The sequence below is a fragment of the Onychostruthus taczanowskii genome, unplaced genomic scaffold (genome assembly GCF_017590055.1).
Source record: "Onychostruthus taczanowskii isolate IOZ18803 unplaced genomic scaffold, ASM1759005v1 scaffold18, whole genome shotgun sequence".
Taxonomy (NCBI): Eukaryota; Metazoa; Chordata; class Aves; order Passeriformes; family Passeridae; genus Onychostruthus; species Onychostruthus taczanowskii.
Genome location: NW_024499017.1, coordinates 5,096,328 through 5,116,728, shown reverse-complemented (window position 1 = coordinate 5,116,728; position 20,401 = coordinate 5,096,328). Strand labels below are relative to the sequence as shown.

At 38.4% G+C, this 20,401-nt stretch overlaps 1 protein-coding gene across 2 annotated transcripts in view; it reads right to left on the bottom strand.

Annotated features, from left to right (window-relative positions):
* Nucleotides 1–20,401, bottom strand: part of NFATC3 (nuclear factor of activated T cells 3) — a 64,776-nt gene that overhangs the window by 28,879 nt on the left and 15,496 nt on the right. For both annotated transcript variants that reach the window (XM_041400365.1, XM_041400366.1), the window contains exons 2-3: nucleotides 19,046–20,165; nucleotides 10,860–11,022 (exon numbers count right to left, since the gene is read on the bottom strand). In XM_041400365.1, the coding sequence (XP_041256299.1) occupies nucleotides 10,860–11,022; nucleotides 19,046–20,165 (1,283 nt within the window). The remainder of the gene's footprint in view (nucleotides 1–10,859; nucleotides 11,023–19,045; nucleotides 20,166–20,401) is intronic.

Genomic DNA, 20,401 nt, shown 5'->3' with positions numbered 1-20,401 from the left:
GATGAACTCCTGGTTTCCATATTCAAGGTACAGCTTGGTTTCTATATTCAAGTGGCAGCACCTACCAGGTCTGTCACTTTTATTAGAGCTTTCTCAGTCAAGAACAGAAATGTAGATTTCAACAGAAATCTGGAAAGACTTTGTTTTGTCAAATATGTTATCCCTGGAGTTAATACAAAAAGAGCTAAATCCAGCTGAAAAGCACCAAACCAAACTATCCCATCAGTCAATGAGTGGAAACAGGCTAGATTGTCAAGAGTTGCTGCTCATGTAAGTAAATGTGATAAACAAGCATTTAGAAAGGTTACAGTAAAGAACCTCCTGTGACAGCCAGTGCACTGGCAGGCTTCTCTCTCTTCACTATCAGAAGCCAACTATAAACTACAGGAACATCAGGACCACAAGGAACTTTCTTCTTAGTGTTGCCATCACAGTGGAGCACAGGGACTGTTACACCAATTGAATACATACACATACATAAGTTTCTTTTTATGCTTGACACAGGACTTCAGTGTCTTTCCAAAAGTGTTTTTTTCATTAAATACCAAATGAAAATTTGATTTTTTTAAAAATTAGTCTGAATTATTTTAGGAGTTTAAAGAAAATTAGGACTCATATTATTTTAGTGTTACAGCAGCCATCTTGTCACAAGTTCTCAACACTGTGACTCCACCATCCATTTTCCTCAGAGTTAAAATTAAATCTTAACACAATGGAATACAGCCTAAATGTGACGTTAGTTAAATGTGTTCACTCTAATACTGGGAATTATAAAAATTACAAGCCAGACCTATTCAAAAATTTGACTGACTTCCAAATGCGGTCACTGTGACAAAGCTAATTTCCAATTAAGGCTAATCTTCCCCATGCTGAACAATGGACATGTACACAGCAGTTCTAGAGATACTGGTGATACCAGAGATAAGGAAGGGTGGGGGATACTTGTAAAACTAAGCTGGTCTCTCTACAGTGCATGAAGACCATCTTCGACAGAAGAGACAGAGCAGGAGCTCAGTTTAGGGAAGTAAAACATCGCCCATGGCAGCACTCACACTGGTATTGCCCAGGAGATCTATGGCCATATACACTGGCAAGGTAGCAGAGACCTAAAAATATGTATTTGGTATTGCACACAATTTATTGCTTTTATTCAAGGTCAAGCAAAAAGAGAATCACACCCCCACCCCCTCCCACGAAGTAAAGGAATAAATATAACCACTGTGTGCAATACCTGTGGCAATAAAGTAAGCCAGGGAGTGGGAAAGAGAATAACCCCCACGTACTCCAGCACAGAACGTAATTCAGGGCCTGACTGCACCAACAGGGCCTCATTAAAGAAAACATCCCAGCCTCAAGCAAGCAGTGGAGAGGCTGCAGTGCCCTGTGCTCCCAACAGCTCCAGCCAAAAGCCAGTAAGCTCAACAGGCTGTGCATGCTAACGAGACAGCCTGACGTGCTAGTGAAACTCAGGCAGCTGGAGACACTGTGGATAGAAAAACCCAACTTTTATTATACCAATCTGTGCTTTAGAATGAACATTTCCCCTTTAAATCTTGTGTGATAAGCAAGCTGGCAGCTCCAGGCTGACTTGCCAGTATTGATACAAAACGTACCTTGTGAATAATTAAGGAGAATTACTACCCCAAATCAACTTAAAATCAGGGAAAAGTACTTATTTAGGCATTTAAAATGCATTCCTTTTAAATACAGTTTTGTTCTCATTCAAAAAAATACTGATTGTTCTTAATTTCATTGACAGCAGGGTGATGCTTTCTTACCACCCTGTCTGCTTCATGCACAATTCTGCATGTTGAACAGCCCAAACATTTAAATCAGTAAAAAACCCCAACCTGCTAATTATTTTTCTATGAAAATAAGTACTTAATTGAGAGAAAAAATACTATATTTTGTTCAAATACATAATGAAGCCATAGTATCTATACCTTTAGTTCGCCTTAGTAAAGAATATACACACATAAGAACAGTGTGTTTTTACAGACCATAGGTATTTAAATAAACAGCATTTTACAACCTACTGGCAAGTGCTGCAGAATCAGCACCATGAAGAAGCGTTATGGTAAGGCACTACAGTATCAGTGTGCTCAAGATTCAGTCATGGGTCACTTACAGAGGAACAGTAACCTGAACTACTGGCTGAGCCCTAGGAAGGCTTTCAGGTACACCTTACAGCACTTATTCCATTAACGTGCACTATTAGAGCTGCTCACTACAAACGAAAAAATTGCTAATTTTACTTTAAAAAAAGATATAGCACTTTCCCAGAAGCAGCAAACGGTGCGCTGCAGACAAGCAGTAAGTTACTGCACTGTGTCACCAGTGACCTCTAGAAACCCTCCCCTGTAACAGAATCCTGATACACCACCCACTGCTCTGCTGAGGAAACTCAGCCAAGTTGTTTTTGTGTTTCTATATCGTTTCCATAGCAAAGGTCAGTGCCTGCGTAAGTTAAACTAAAGCTGGAAGGCTAAAGACTGAAGGTCACTACAGGATAAGCCACAAGGGCTTCACGCCAAAGCAGCTCCAGTGCATTACTACAGTGCACACAGGAAACCCCTGCATGGCACCGCGAGTTCAGAGCTTTTACCGAGCAACTACAAAGGCAGGCCCTTAATGAGAGAGTTTTGGATCATCAAGAAGCTGTATTTTATGCAACGAAAACACTCCTGTGTTCTTAATGCACACATGGAAAATCCTTTAAAAACATGTCACTCTAGAGACCATATGGATTCATTTGATCACTGAAGACAGCACTATTTAAAGTTGGAATTTTGTGGCAGTGGTGAGAACCTTTCCTTGCTGAGAAAAACAAAGAGGTTACCTTAATTAAGAGACATCAACCTGGAAAAAATAAATTAACATTTTTCCAGATTTCATGTGAGTTATATTTGGACCATAGCTGGCTCACATGTCACTGGTTCCATGCTCTGATCTAAAGAAAACCTTGCAACTTGAAAAGCTTGTGAGAAGACTCTTTTTAGTCTCCAGTACTTAAAATTTTTATCTCCTCATCCCACCTTTTTTTTTTTAAATGAAGAAGATTCTGTCCATGTTTTCCATGTATTGTTGCAGGCCAAGTCTTACCCATCTCTATTCAAGTGCAAAAGTGTCATTTCTTGAGACATACAAGAAAGCTTGGGAAAAATAACCAACAGGAAATACACACTTCACAGTAACAAGGTACTTACAGACATCACAACTATACTTTGAAATAGTCTGCGTTTTTGAACCAAAGTATCCAAAACCCCAAATACCTACTAGAGTCACTGAATCCAGAAATAATGCCAGCATTCCATACACTTACACTTTCCACCTTAGAATTTAAGAGCAAACATGGAACTGGGGGTGTGGGTATGGGCTGGTGGTGGTAGGGGAAAGGTAATTTCATCAGTTAGGTTTTATGCTCAGCTGTCAAGTATACTATGATACCAACAACATTGTGATGGTGTCAAAACCTTTTTGATTGTATTTTAAAAGCATTTTTCCTGCAAAACTTTCCAGCATTTATTAGGAAATTGCCATGCTTAATCAAAGTTTCATTGGGGTTTAACACTCATGTTTTATGTGCCTCTTTTTTGCTTGCTAATTGGAGATGAAGATTTCAGTGCTCCTTTGCACAATTAATTCACTGCTTATGGCATTACTGGATTGGTGAAGTAGGCTGATTAGAAAGAAAGCTTTTACATACAAATAGGCCTCCCTAAAAATAGGGCATAGTCTTGAAATACAATGCAAGTTTGACGTAATCAAGTCCCTAAAGTTCACAATCCATCTTCACCAGTGTCTCAGTGAGCTGAGAAATCCTCAGCTCAAATGTGAAGAACAGGGAAGGAAACTCATCTGTGTGAAGATCCGCAAGCACTTACTAAGCATTTACTTCAGGTGGTGATTTCCAAGGCTTTTCAACACCTTGATATGAAAAGCAGGCTGTAAATAGTTACTTCCCCCTTGACTCACAGCAGCTGGATGCATTTCAGTGACTTCTTCATTCCTTAGAACACTCTCAGAGTGACAAGGTAAGGAAGACAAAAGAGAAGAATGCAGACCCTATTGGAGAGGGTGAAAAGAGCTGTTCTCATGAATCAGGTACTTTTCCTTTTACTTTGGAAGACTGAGCAAAATATCGTACGGTTCACTACAAAACCTAAATAATCCTAAAGGAAAAGAACCTACACTGCTTAAATTTCAGTCCACTTCAAAAGTAAAATACAATTTCCTTCAAAAAGAAATTATTTAAAGAAAACACCAAACCATCTAAATGTTTTACCCTCTGAGAAAAGGGAGACATGACCCACAAACCTGGAATCTTTAGGACAGTGGTATCAGAGAGGCACCAGTGCACAGCTTTGATCAACTGAACTTTTTTTCTACAGACATTTCTCCACATGAGTTTCCCTTTTAAGTGGTGTGCAGCAGCTTTCCTAAAGAACTATGAGGATTGCTGGGTTTAAAAGCTGAAGGGCTATCTGCCAAGCTGAACAGCACATCTATCAGCCATGACTTGGGATGACAAGGATCCAAGGGCATGAAGATGAACATAATTTAAAACAAAAGACACCATGACTAATGCCAGTGATACAATTTATTGTGAATTTATCAACAGCTGCATTTTGAAAAACTTGAAACAAACCATGGGCATGAAATGAAGAAAGCAGAGCTCAGGGAAGCTACTGAAAGTCAAAATGACCACAGTAATCCCTTGCAGCCTTGTAGAGGTGCAGTGAGTGCTGACCTATAATCTCCAATGGACTGCTTAAAAGAGACTGCAGAAACTGATGGAAGGAAACTCCATTCAGATCTAACCTGCAATATCCCAACCATGGCTCAGAAAGTCTTAACAGGACATTGGATTTCTTTTTATAATTTCATTCTGATTCTGCAGAAGTTATATAATGCTACAAGAAATTAAATGTCTGATTTTAAAGTTCAATACATTGAACCAAAACATCAATTTCAATCCCTTTCTGACATGCAGTACTATTTTCTATCACTTGATTATTTGGTGCACCTTTCCATCAACAGTCAAGGAAAAGCAAACACATCAGAAAAGTCTTCCTTTGTGTTTTGTTAAATAAACTTATTGAGTAGACTGACTTCAAGACTTTAAAATAGTACAGAACTTTGCAACTGTGAAAAAAATAGTGACAGATAAAAGGAACAAACTTTAATAAACTATTAGGTAGGGGCACAAGTCCAGTTAAAAACATTTTAAAGGTCGTCACAAAAACAAACAGATCCTGCAAAGGACCAAAGCAAAAGAGTAATGGCAAATATCAGTTCATTATTGGTCACAGTACCATGTGTTTACACATGTACAAAACATTCTACCAGGTTTAAAAATTTGGATTTGTATTTCTGAAATCTCACACTTTTACTCACTGCTTGCAGACAGGATTGAAAGTGTTTTGAATACGGACTTTAGGCATTTTTGGAGGTGTTTTAGTCCTGTCCCATTTATACTACGCAAAAAAGGATATAATCTAATAGCCAAAATAGTATTAGGCTAACACACAGTGTAGAATTGCCAGTCCCATGTAAGCAGCCATCAAACATCATCTGCACTTGGCTCTACCACACTCTTAGGAGAAAAAGGTGCTATTCCTGAAATATCAACTCCAAATGCTAATTATGCTATGGAGAGTTTTTGGACAAGCATTGCTGGGATAGGAAGAGGTTATGCCCACATAACCTGTAGAAAAAAGAAAAATTTAGTAAACCAATGATACAAAAAGCAGATGACTGTTTCTATTGGTTTTCACACCAATTACTCAGTTTAGAAAATCAGTATATGCATCACTTTTGTTATCTGTTTTTGGGGATTCTGAAGCAGAAGATGCCTAAATCATCAAACTGTTCTTGAAAGATACATAGTTTTAGAATCTCATCCAAAGGCCAATGTTTTTTGCCAGTACAGCCCATTACACAGTTCACACAGGCTGAAAATTACCTTTTGCCTTTTAGATTTATTGGCAGGTGCTGTCACCAATCAACAGTAGGCAACTCGAGCTGGGATACAGCCTGCCCTCTGGTGAGGGATAAACCAGGAAAAAATTCAAGACAAAAATGAAAATTAGAGAGTGGAAGGCAGGAAGAATGGGAGGGGTTGCAAAACACAGAAAAAGTGTGCTGTTTATTGGACATGGAGAAGAGGCAGAATTCCAATATTATACCTGATTCAAGTAGTTACATGTACTGGCCACAGGGAACAGCTGTGAATAGGTGACAGGCACAGAATTACAGGCCAGGAAATATATACTCATTTAGACAACGCTTTGTTAATTTATTTTTATCAGATCATCTGACATTGCCTGGATAGATCCTCTCTTGCTGGTTGCAGTTTCTTCCATCAGGACTCAGGCAGTGTTTGACAGGCTTTTTGAGAACACATTCCTGTCTCAGAACTTTCAAAGCAGTTCAAAGTGAGTTTACTTTTGCTCAATCAGTTTACTTTTTTCATCCACTGCAGCGCTTATCAGGACTTCAAGCTCCACAATCCCTTTAAACAGAGCTGACACAGAGCCCCTCTTTTACAGATCTCCATGAAACCTCACACAGAAAACTCTGCTTGTCAGTGAGTAGCAGTGTGCAGCCATCTAAATAAACTGACTTTTATTTAATATTGCTTTGATTTTTGATCTTAAATTTTTTTTTTTTAGCTGCAGAACTGCTGAGTTGTCCATATGGATTCCACAATGCATCCCCTCCTCTGCTACTGTGGATCTGCTACAGGAATAATTCTGCTTATGGCAGAGGAACAGAATGATTCTATCCTTAAGCCCTTTGCAGTATAGGAAAAAGACACTTCTGGTCCAGGCAAATTCTTAACAGCAACCACCACTCCAAATCTATCTTGCATACCCAGAGTGTGAGTGGATTCTATACAGTGGCAGCTGCAGATACACCATCAGCTGTAGAACCAATTACCCATCACAGTTCATAGCTGCACCTGACTCCCACAGTGGCCCCAGGACAGACACTCCTTGCACACAGAATGGTGCTAAGGAGTAGCTGTGAGCCCACAGTCCCTGAGTACATCACTCTGTGTGGTTACAAGATGACCAGGATGGACATCACCTTCTTCCCTAGCAACAGGGCAAAAGATAAAAGGAAATACTACTTCTTGTGCACAACACAGCCTTTATGATTTACTGCCAAAAGATGTCATTAATTTAAAAGTCCTTGAGCTCAGAAAATTGCAGAAAATTACATGAGTAACAGGAACACAATATATAAAACAAGTCTGCTTATTTAAAAAAAAGTTCATTTTAGATCAGAAAACTAAGATACAAAAGTAAAAACCCCCAAACTATTCCAAAGAGATTCTTATCAGGTGCCCACCTGCTCTAAAAGGCTTTTCTGTTTTTGATCACAAGCATTATCCAAGTGAGGTCTCATGAAGAACCCTACCAGTTCAGACAGAAGTAAAAGCTCATTCTAGCAAATTCTAAGTGCAAGTGTTATTTTATGTACAATTGTACCCATGGGAAGGTGGAAATTCAAGCAATGATGACTGTTCATTTAGAGTTGGATAAAATGTGACAGCTACTTGTTTAAAAGGCTTCGTAGATGGGTGAATTGCAGACTCTAACCTATGAATTAGAATGGTAAAATTAGGGAGTGCTCAGAGGCTGTCTCCTGGCAATGCACTACAAAATTTCCACATCATTTGGATGACAAAAGCTCAACATGCCACCTTCCTCCTTGCAAACCATTCTGCTATATTATTTATTCCTTCCCTGTGAAAACTGTCAGCATTATCATGCAGATTCTCTACCAAGGTAAAAGAAGCTGTTCCAGATGACAAGGATTAGCTGGAACATACTCCCAAGAAAGCGGAGCTTAAAATGGAAGGTATCTGCTACTTAGAACATTTTGCATTAAAAAAACGCTAAAAACAAAGTTATAGAATTAGCTTTCTTAAAGCTAAGAGATATACAAAGTAATGCATGATGCTCCACTTATTTAATTTCCTCCCATTTGGAAATAAGCTGATTAAATGTACTCACAACAGATGATGCCAAATTTGTCAGAAGCTTAGTGTCCTAGCAACAGGTGTGGTACAGTATTAGTAATAGATTAATGACATGCACTAATACATTAAAGGCTTGAAGCCATGTACTCTCTTAAAAACCTTTCTTTTAAATAATACATCGAGTGCATATGCAGAACTACAGACGCTTCACAGTTTGGAGATTAAATACTCCAGCTTTCTATAAAATAATGTTCAAAAGCAAAACAAGTTGTCTAAGAAGCAAAAGCACAGAGGCACCCAAAGATGTGGCACTTGGACTTGACAACTGCTGCAGGTCTGTTCCAATTAAAGGATTCTGTTCTCTTCACCCACCTCCTTTCCCATCTCTGACACTGGTAAACACACAGGTATTTTACACAGGAAAATGTGGAGGACTTTACTGCAATGATCACACAAATGAAGTGACTGCTCTAAAGCACCAAAAAGAAAAGTCAGAAAGAAGCAGTAATGCATATTGTGATGTGGATTTCTGAAATAAGCTTCCAGAAGTACTGGAAAACGTTTCAGTTTGTATGAAAGTAAAGAAATATTCACCTGCTTACAGATACTAGTATTACCTTTTCCAAATTTGGCCTTTCCCATGCTGTTTTTCCAGGCAGTAAGTAATAAGTAAATACAAATCAATGCTTTGTTTCATAACAGCTTCCTATCTCCTATTAAACACAACAATTAATTTGCAGTACAGCTGGAAGAGGCAAAATTGCAAAGTTGAATATTAATTTGCATTCATTTCAATTTAGAGAGGCATAGTACAACGCACGTGTTGAAGCATAACACATGCAGACACAAATGCCATCCTCATTTTAAGGCAGCATTTTCATATAGCAAGGTATTTCACAATTTCAATGCAAATAAATAGCTTTTAAAACCATTGGTGTAAGTCACCCACTACAGATGTTTCTTTTAATTTGCATTACTGCAGTTAGAAGCATCCAGTACTGCAGCTTAGAAGCATCTATTTCTGTAAGCAAAAGAAAGCCCACATATTTGTCAAATTTTGCAAATATCAGCCTAAATTCCCTTAATGCAAATATTAGTGCAAAACATAAGCAGCCAGAGAAAAAAAAAATTAAACAATATTGAATGAGGTTCACCGCAGTTCAGGAAAGATTTATTTTGTCAGCTAAAATCTCTCAGGTTTCTGTCCTCATTAATGATGTGTTAAATTCCACCACAAGCACCTTGGCATGTGGAAGTTGTGTCTACTTGTCCTCCACTGACTAAAGCAACACATTACTCCACATGAAGGAACGTGTCTTGCCAGCTTTCCAATCCCTAGTCCAGGCATCCTCAAATTTCTCTAGTTTGCAGCACGCACTTCCCTAAGAAGCACCTGACCTTTGGCTCTACTGTGACAAGAAAGCCTGTAGGTCTCACAAAAGGAGAGAGTTACAGCTGGTTAGGCCATGGCATTGTGTGAAGAGAAACACTGAGCGACTTTGCAGGGAACATGAAAGCTGGATGAAGAGCTCAGCTTAAGAATTGCAATGGAAAAACAAGGAAAGACATTCAAGAAAGAAGATGGGATGCAGATAACCAACCCTTTTTAGAGGGAGAGAAAGGAATGATGCAGAGTGTTGTAGAGTTAAAAAGGTGCAATGAAAAAGTTCAAGGTAAGCTAACAGAGAAGAAACAGTGATAAACAGCCCAAAGAATATGATTAGGAGTCAGGTTGAAGGAAGAAATTCATCAGATGAAGAGCCTGGAAGCAGAGGTTGCTCAGACAAATTAAGAACAGCAGATTGTCCAAGACACTTAAACTCTGCTAGTATATCTTCATCTATATAGATGAAATGTCATGATGTAAATACAGAGTGTGCCACAATTCACTTGCCAAAAAGGAGGAATAAACTGTAAGGAGGAAAAGTGATAACACGTTTATATCACAGTAAGAGCAGGAGAAAGAATGGGGATGGATTATGCCAATCCTATCAGCCCTTTGCATCTGGTCTCCAATAGCAATGAGTTACTTTCAAGTATGGGAAGAGGATAAATATATAAAATACATGTTTAACGTATAGACTGTATCAAAAGATTTAAGGCTGAAACACTGACTTAATCGGAAAAGAACATGAAATATCCTGGATTTGGAGGAAAAGACAAAACCTTCTGCATCCTTCATTAGATTTTTCTCCCCTCTTTGTTTTATAAAGATTTTGTAACTGTTGTCTGATTTGACTCATAAACAAGCCAATAAATTTTTTCTTAACCTGGCTAAGATAAAGACCATTAAACAATATTGAGGTAAGTAAAGAGACACTGCTTTCACCTAAGGATGTGGCAAACATAAACCAAGGCATCTTAAGAAGCCCCACAGCTTCTCAGCACCATTTGCCCCATGTCCAGGGGATGAGGGTGGGTTTCCCTTCCAAGCTGTGTGAGCCAGCTGACACCATGGATATTAAAGGAGACATCAGCCACTGTCCCTAAGCAATGCAGAAGTCTTCCCAGCATGGAGAAAGGTATTTGTGTACACACCTGAACACTCCAAATCAGAGAGCAGCACATCACATCACATCTTGTGCACAGAGTTATTCCAACAAGACCAAACCCATATATCTTTGTCTTCAAAGAGAATATGATGCCAAAGCCAAGTCTAATTTACCAGGACCTTACATCTAATTCTGAGCTCAACAGTAACTGGTTTTATTGGTCAGTGTTTTCAAAGTAGTTAACGTTACATTTAAGGGAGAAAATCTTGCACAGGAAAGGTTGTAAGCTTCACAAAAGGTAACAATTCACAGCATTGTAAATACCAGTAACTGTAGTTAAAAAATTACCTTCTATTCAAGAAAGCCAGACTTCCTACCTTTACTACAGGGTGTCCTCCAGTAGATGCTTTTACTGCTCCTCTGCTTCCTTCTGTTTCATAGTGAGCTCTGTGATGAGTTTTAGGCTGGACTTCTATTTTCAGTTCACACTGCCCATAATGGCTTGGTAAAGGCCAGTCAAGAGGTGGCAATGAAGATGTGCTGCAATCAAGATAAGGACATGTGGTTACATGAACTCTGCCATCTGGCCACAGCACAAAGACTTCAGTGTAAAACACAGACAATGATGTCACTTCCCTAACAAATGATAACAAACAAGAATAACTATCAGCTTAAAACTGTTATGTGAAAATTCCACAGTTTTGCTGGTACATTAAAATCTTGAACTAGAATGGAATTTCTTCTAACATCTGAGCAAAAGGAAGGTACTCTGTGATCCCCAGCCCCACACTACCAGTGCTACTCTATAATGCCTTTATATTCACTTTTTAACCTTAAGTATATCAGCCAGCAAATTCAAATGTGGTTTAGAAGGAACAGTGTAAATTCAGTCTGCCAGTCATTAAGTTTTAACTCTGCATTGTCTTCCAGCTTGCTGTTTTTGCTTTCCTTTGGCAAGCACTGCATTTTGTTAACTATCATTAAAACGAATACTATGTTATCACCCTAGGTTTAAAAAAGCTACTTGTTCTATCTAAGCATGAAGATTTACTGCAAAAGACAACAAAGACACCAAAAGTTGTGTTCAGCTTGTCCACAGACACACCCTTACATACAGCAGCAAAGTCACTCCAGGGAAGAAGAACAAAATACAGTAATAGAAATAACATGGAAGAACCTCAAACCAATGCTTACCTACCCTTTTACCTGCACAGATTTATAGACTTAATATTCTAATAAGATGAACAGCCAGATTCAAGCCAGTAATTACTTGGTAAATTAGGAATATTTAAAAGTGAAAATCTTTTTATCCCCTATATATCCAAATTTCTCTGCCAAAACAGTTGGTACACACTGAACAGATATGATACCTGAGAGAACTCTGTTAATGCACTACAGGCTATACACCAATTATTGGGAAGTCTTACTGGAAGTTGAATGCTAAATTCAGTCAATAAAAAAGTATTTGTTGATCATGACCACTCTCCATACAGTGTCTCAGAGAGATTTACTCCTCCTGCAATTAACTAACAATAATGTGGCACAAACTGTATCAGACTCATATTACCTTTTGAAAAAATATTTGGAATACTAGGACAAACATGGAGACAAGAAAACAACCAACTCTCAAAATTCCATCATTCTTTGAAAACAAAAAGAAAATAAAAAGAAAATAACAGCATGAGAGAGCAAGGAAGTGCACTGTGCACGTGCAGATGCCTAAAATGTTAAAAAATTGCAAGAGATTCCCCAGTAAATGACACAGCTTTGGAGACTGTACTGCATCAAACAGATGTTTTCTAGAAGTAGCTGGTCTGACAGTTACAGCTGCTTCCCTTTTGATGCTGGATACCCAAACTGTTGTGTCTCTCTGAATCTTTTCCTTGCTGTCTCTACCCCTGAACTTCCCAGCAGCAATGGATTCTTTACAGGTTTTAGGGTACTCTGCCATGCACCCTTCTGCCTTGTAGGGATATCAGTTTTATGTATTTTTGCTTCCACATCATCCTTACACATTTTTCAAGCAAATACTATAGAGATAACACATTGAACCAAATCAGTGATCTAACTTGGGTTCATTTTGAAACGTAAATTCTTTAATCCTATTAATTTAAAAGAGTCCTAGTTGCCTGTACACCTTCAAGCAGAACTAAGGGGTTGGGAAGCAGAGTGGGAACTTCCTAGCCAGCACTGTCACCTTCTTAAAGTCACATGAACCCACAAGACTGCATATCAGATACATTTAAAAACCCCAACAGAATACAGTCTACAAACTCTTGGTATTTTGGTTTTTTTTTTTTTTATTCTGTGTACAATTCAATATCATATGAGAAAAATCATGTCAGCCTTTGGGGTGCAAGAAGTAACAAATTTTCATAAGTTTTGAATACTTTTTCATATGAAGCAATACTATTTTGTACCAGATGCTGAATATGGGAAAACAGGTCTGAAGCTGACAGCTTTACTGCACATAAGGACCTGTTCTCAAGAAAATATTATTCAGTCTGCACTGATAGGTGAGGATCAGCAGTAAAACTGCTAGATTTAATTCACCACAGTTATCAGTTGTAAATTGTGCACTGAATTCACTGAACTTCTACACAATCTCTGATAGTGCAGAACTTCAATTTATAATGGTATATTACTTTTAAAATATCTGGAACAGATTAAAGAATAAGCAGCTTAGCTGCTTCAGAAATGAACAAGTACTTTTTCTGTCTCTCCCCAGCTTACACAACATAACAGCTTTGTGTTATATTGATAAAGACACTTAACTTTGTATTCAGAACCCAGATCAGCTGCTGACCATGAGGGGTTTTTCAAGTTATTGCAGAATAAAAGATTAGGAAAAATAAGAACTCATATTTTAAAGCCCTTCACTTTTCAGTCTTGATGGAGAAGGAACATGTTTGTAGATATTTCCACGTTTCATTAATAAATTCTACCCAGTTCAGTGCCAAATTACTGTTAGAACAGCTTGGGACTTAGCATTTCACAGAAGTTTCTCTCTCTCTCTTTTTTTAATTAAAAACTTTATTAGCAATGCAGTAACCTACTAGTAAACGACCAAATCACATCAGGATAGGAAAGTAATGAGTGACAGTCATTCTAAAGCTTTCATTAAATCTAATCTTTGCACATTGTTGAAACAGCACCAATCTGTAAACCTACAAATGTTCTTCTGAAAATACCAAGGGACTTCTATAATCTGATTAATGCAAGTCTCAGAAAGCTCATACTCATACATATCACATCAAGACTAAAGACTTTGAAGAACAGCAGCTATTAAAGGGATCTCAGAGCTAAAGAGAGAACCTGTTGGCAGCATTCTCAGCAGAAGCAACAGCATTTGAAGGTATCACTTCATTGATTTTATCAATATTAATCTAACACATAGCTTCTTGTCTGCAACCATTATCTCCAAAACAGAACTTGATGAGGAAACAACTGATGTTCAGTAAAAGAAGAGTCAAACATGTCCATAAGGACGTGAGCATTCAGAGCTGTAAAAGGCAGGGCACAGCTCATGGGCGGACCCTGCCCCGCTGGCACAGGAGGAAGCTCGGGGCAGAAACAGGGCTGCTTGTTTGCTTCGACTGTGGCCCCAGAGCAGCGTGTGTGGGATAGAAGGAAGAACAAAGCCTGTGGGACTCATTAACACAATTTAGCTAAAAACAATTACCTTCCACTTGTAGCACTGTTTTTGAACACAGGTGCAACCGATACAAAAATTCATTTTAGACACTCTGTATGCAAATATTTCTACTTCTTTGTAGCCACTAATTCTAGTAGCAACATTTCAAAGGTATCTCACAGTATCTCCAGATAGTTGTGAAAATTCTTGTTTCCCTCACTGGTTGAGATTCCCAGATCTTCTAGAGAGATACTTTAATTATTGTAGCAAAAATAATTTTCCACTTAAAGCTCCTCCCAACATTTCAAAAGAGAAGAAGCTCACTGACCATACAATGGCTATTCCACATTTCTTCCTCATCCCAAGTTTTTGCAGAGATGAACCCACAGTGTATTCTGTGACAAGTCAATGTTGCAAGACAGCAACCCCCTGAGAATATCAAATCATAACTATGATCCAATACTATGGTTTTCAAGATCTCTTGCAGAGCCAAGACACTGCTGTGGCTGCTCTTCACTGCCTAGAACAAAGCCATATTCTCCCTGATTTCTGAAGAGAAGAGAATTTCTGAAGTTAAGAAGTCTGGGGCCATTCCAGCTGCCACAGTGGCCTGTCACTAACAGACTTTATTAATACTGTTTACATTCAAAATACCACCATTCTGCTCCTAGCAGAGCCACAGTTCACACTGCTGTCACAGTACTGGTACAGTGAAGTGCCACATGGAAATCTCTGTTCCATCATCCCACAGCAAAGCAGAGAGATTAGTAACAGGTACAGCACTAAGGTCCTGTGTTAAACACTGCCTGAATTTCCCTGGATTCATTAATGGTGTGTAAGCGTCACAGTGATAGCATTGCTTATTAAAACCTGAGAGGTTCAAAGTTCCTTTGCTTGTCTCACTTAAGTGGGTCCTTATCTTCAAAGTCAGTAATTTGCAAACATTTTAATTTTAAAGTTTTGCCAGTAGAATAGCTGGTGCTATTTCTATTTATCAGAAAAAGGTGATAAATACTTGGCAGACTAACTTTGTCTATAGAAATCTTTCAATGTGAGTGCAGTTCTTAAAATTAAGACCGAAGGACCAATATACTTATGGCACAAACAGGACATAATTCTGTTCCTCTCTATTCTTTAGACTTCCAAGAAAAGAATTCAAACAAAAGAAACAGTTTTATCAAGTATTCAACTATCTACCACTTTATGTAAACTATTTTTTTCCCTGAATGAATTAATTACACTGTTAGCCATCCTAGTTTTCAGCAGTAAAATACTCTCAAGCTGCCATTACATGTCCAGCATTAAAATTATTTCTGAGCTGTAAATACATCTGTCAAAGCCTGTTTGTTCATCACCACTGGGACAAAGAAACTATTTGAAGTCCCATCACTTCTCCGTGTCATAAATTAAATTAATGACAAAACAGTCTGGAGACAAACATCAATTTATGCAGTAGTTTTTAAATCAATGTGTAAGTCTTTATGAATTCCATGAGGGAAGTAAAGGAAACTAGGTTTTATTTCAAGATTTTTGACCATTAATGAATATTGTCTGGTTATCTTCCAGACACAAAAGCACCATTTGTTGCCATCAAATACTGTGGGGCTAAAGAAAGAAAAAAAAAAAAAGAACGACTCATTAAGTTTACTACCTTGCAAATGCCTGTTTGCTTGAGACACAAATTAGATTCTCAAGATTCTCAAAACTTTAGGTTTTGACCAAACCTAAAGTCTAATGTTTCACTAATCATTCATGTTAAAATATAAAGCAAAAGATAATCAAGACTTTTTAAAAGCAAAAATAACAGAACTGCCATGATTTTCAATTGCATCATCAGAGAGCACTTTGCTAAGGAACAGCCCCATGCTACCTGCACTAGGGCTGGCCACGTCTGTGATGGTCCTAAACCATAAACCAAGGTCAGCACCAGCAATGCTCCTGATCTCCTATGAATTGTACTCGTAGAGTGAAGTCCTCACCAAAGGTATTATATTATCACCTGCTCAGTAGAGATTTCTAGGTGATCTCTAGACTCTTTTTATTCCCCTTGTTCAAGTAAAGAAAGCACTGTAAAACTTTTTTTTTTTTTGCACTTCCTGGAACTCTAACAGCAAGTATGAAAGTCATAAAATCAGCACATTTGTAGAATGCTGGAGTAAAATGCTAGTGGGAAGGTTGGATCTACTATCACTACATTAAGATTCCCAAGAAGAAAGGGTTTTTTTAAGGGGAGGGGAAGGAAAACATGAGACACAGATAAAACCATGTCTTACCCATCACCCTGTGGGGAGGCTGGGGGTGAAAGAAACAAGTATCTTAAACAGCAACAAGAGTAACCATGTAATAAATAAAATTACCAAGTAAATTGCTGAATATTCTGTAAAATGACCAGCTGAATCTGCCATCATACCTGGTGAGTGCCATCATCAGCAGACACCTCCACTACTCCCTGTACAGAAGCTGCTGCCCAGCTCTTTCACATGTGGGAAGGAGTTGCTGCAGTGGTCCTGCCCAAGCCCTTCCCTACACTTATCTTTGACAAGGAGCAGAAAGGGGACTTGGGGCACATAATACACAGACATTTTTCATATGCCACTGACTGGCAGATTATGAGTTTCTGTGACCAAATAACAAGCTGTCATCCAACAAACCAGTTTGGATGGCATGTGAAATATGACTAACATGCTGAAAAGCATCTTATACATTTTTAGACTTTCTTAAGCACTGCACACTTACTGAAAACAGAAGAATGAAGGAAAACATGGTAAGGCCTGACAGATAAAGTAGATAACAGATTTACAAAACTTTAGAGAGCACTCAGAGCAGAAGGTGCTACCTACACATTTCACACCACAGAACACATAAGGCAAATTACTCCCCTTCTTCCAGGGGTCAGTTATTGCAGCTGGGTGTGTATTTATTTTATCTGCTTGGAAACAATACCCCTGTTTACTTCATGCACTACTTTGTGCTTGACAATACAATCAAGACATTAAAAAGTACACTATTTTTACTATATTTTGTAATTTATACTACAATTAATGCAATTGTACATACATTATGGAATAAATACATAAATAGAGATTACATAATTCTTTATGACAACTAATACATCCACTTTTGGTCACCACCATCAACTACTTAGAAACAGAGGATCTTCTTGCCTTTCATTTTTATTTCTAAAATGTAAGGGTCAACTTAGGTTTATAAGAATCAAAATTACAAAATACTGTATGACAGAATGGAAGGTTTTACCTCCTGAAGATGCACACTGCCATAGCCCCTGTGGAACAGGCTACACCTGCTAAGTAATTCAACATTTGAATGAGGATACAGCTGCCAGTGCAGCCATTTCCACCAATTCAATAGTCAGCCGACATTTCTGGCAGCAAATGTACCCAGCTTAATAGATTTATGTAGCTTCCTTGTGTATAGGTGTAGTCTTCATTGTCTTCTGTCTGTTTCTCCATCTTACATTTACATAAATTCTTCAGTTCCTGCTTCTAAATAAAGTCTGACATTTGAAAAAATATTTTTACTTTTTAATGAAAACAGTAAAATTTCTTTTTATTCAGTTGTACTCGGTTCTGTGCAGTACAAGAGGAAAGGTATGAGCTGTCCATGTACCAAACCACTTTGTTCATCCCACAGAACCATAGATCCACAGCCCATGCCTGTATGCTCATGCTCTCTAACCCTGCAGTAGTGCTCACCTTTTATGAACAATGTTAGTATGCAAGCTAACAAAAATGCCAAGTTAGGACTGCTTAGTATCCTACACAAATATAATACAATTCCAAAATACACAAGTAAGTTCAGACAGTCATCACTGTTTTAGTTTGAATGAAAAGATTCTAGAAACAGATTGAACACCTATTACTAACAGATGGTAATGGAATTTTAAAAAAACCCCAGACTTGAGGACAGTTAACTTATCTGTCAACACAATAGTTTCACACCTGGTAGAACAGATTTTTCCAGCCAGCAGCTTTGTGTCTCTACTGTTAAATTTTACAGTAAACAAAATTCAAAAACAGTTATGTGGAAGAACCTTAAAGGAGAAGAAAAAAAAATCACTTCTATTTACTAAAATCAATACAATTCTGCAGAGAGAAATTAAAACCTGTGGTTATAAAATTAGGCAAAAAATAACCAAATGGCTAAATAAGTCTTGTTTAAATGTAACTAGCTATTAACAAGCCAAATGACAACTTCTCAAGAATTGATACAAGCTCTATAGCTTGAAAGATCATAGAACTGATCCATCTAAAAAGTGGAAAGGGAAGGGATTTTTTCTCTTAATTAAACCAGTTCCCCCTTCTGAGTCGCCACAATTCATCCTACTAGCACATGACAGGACTGCAAAAGGAAAAGATCTCTTTAATCTATCATGGATGGTGGAAATACCTTGGAACTACAGCCCAGACATCCATTCTTTGTGGATGACTTTCAGCATGGCATACAAATTTTTTTCTTGATTCTATTTCTAGAATTATATGAGCCGAAAGAAGTAAAAGCTTTACAAATAAAGTTTTTACAAAAGCTTTATAAACTCCCTATCTCTTTTGTGATCCCCCAGTTTTATAAAAACATGTAAGTCAGCTTTCCCTAGCTATATTCAAATGTCAAGCGTTCAATTAGATGGAACTGCAAAGCATGTACAAAATCCAGGGATATTTAATTCAGCTGGGATCTGTGCTGGGCTGTTTAACTTTACTTAAATAAAACTAATCCTATTTGCAATGCATCTACTGTGTTTTTGAAGGGTATTTGGTATCTCAACTTTTTTCCTAATTACAGCATTCATCTGCCTTCAACAAGTTTTCTTTAAGAGGCCTTAATGCACCACTGAAATACAAGGGCATTTATACATCTATTTAAGAAGCACAGGAGGGAAAGCCAGGACGGAGTTACTTCCTCATCACTTACCGGAATATAGGAGTGTGACCAGGCTTCGGTTTGTTCCAAGTAAAGTGCGAAGGAACAGAAAGAAATTGGTCTCCGGGCAAGTCTTTTTTCAAGGTGTGCTGAGATCCAGAGCAATCATCCACTGCAGTTTCAAGGGATGATGACAAGTTACCTTGCTCTTCAGGACAGATATCTATTTTTCCAGATAAAGTGGCAGTCTGATCCTCTGAGGTCTTTCTGGTTTTTAGAGGAATATCAGTCTCTGTACAACACTGAAATGGTGAAAGCCCAGAGTTAAGGCCTTGTACATTATGAATGGAAGTGTTTAGCCACGTGTCTTCTGTTATGCTTCCTCTGGGAGAATGGCCAGGTGATGGAGTTGGAGAATGGTGAGGAGAGAGAGAACCAGCATAGCAAATCTCAGCACTGGAGTGTCGGCGTTTCCCACATGGGGATGTAGGTCTTGATGAGGGCCTTGATGTTGGTCTAGGGCTCAGCCAATTTTCATCTGTAATACTAGTTCTAGGAGAATGACAGGGAGACTGTCTAGGTGACAAGGCGTGCCCAAACCCATAAGGCTGCTGCCACGATTCATCACTGGGACCTCTCGGAGAACCACCAGGTGATGCCAAAGGAGAGCCAAGGGTAAATCGAGCAGCTGCTTCGTTTAGCTCTGAGTCTACATCATCATAAACATGGGAAATGGATTCACAAGAGGAAGCATCTGAAAACCAACTCCTGGAGGAAATGCTGCTGGCAGGGCTCGGACTGAGGGATGATTCCCTATACGATGGCTCAAGAGGAAGATAGAGATGGTCCCGGGAAGGCCTTTCCATATACTCATTTTCTGTGCCATTTGTGTGTAATTCATCTTCATTAGCCTCAATCCCCTGGTGACAGTTGGGTGAAATCGATGTGATTTGAATGCTGGGGCACTCAAAGGGTTTGGGTCCACCTAGTGGACTGTACTTGGATTCTGGTACCTCGCAAGTGCCGTCGTAGCTCTTGTGACTCTGAAATCTTGTAGGAGAGGAGTGAGACTGCAGCCCATGGCGAGGAATACAAATTGGCTGATTGACAGAGGATGATGGCTGCTCTACATTAAAGATGTATATGGACGCACAGTCATCTGACTCAAGATCTGAAAACGAAATTTAAAAAGATAAAAAAAGAGTGAGAGCCAGAATGCAATGCTTGGATAAATGCCATAAACAAAATTCTTTGCTTCCCAGATATGGACTGTTATCAACATCCTAGACATTTCCCATTACACTAGTTACACAAAATAAAGCTAATTCTTAACTTTAAATTTTCCCCAGCCTATTTTAAAACTAAATATGACTACAGTATGGTTTTCTATCATAAATCCTGTTTTCA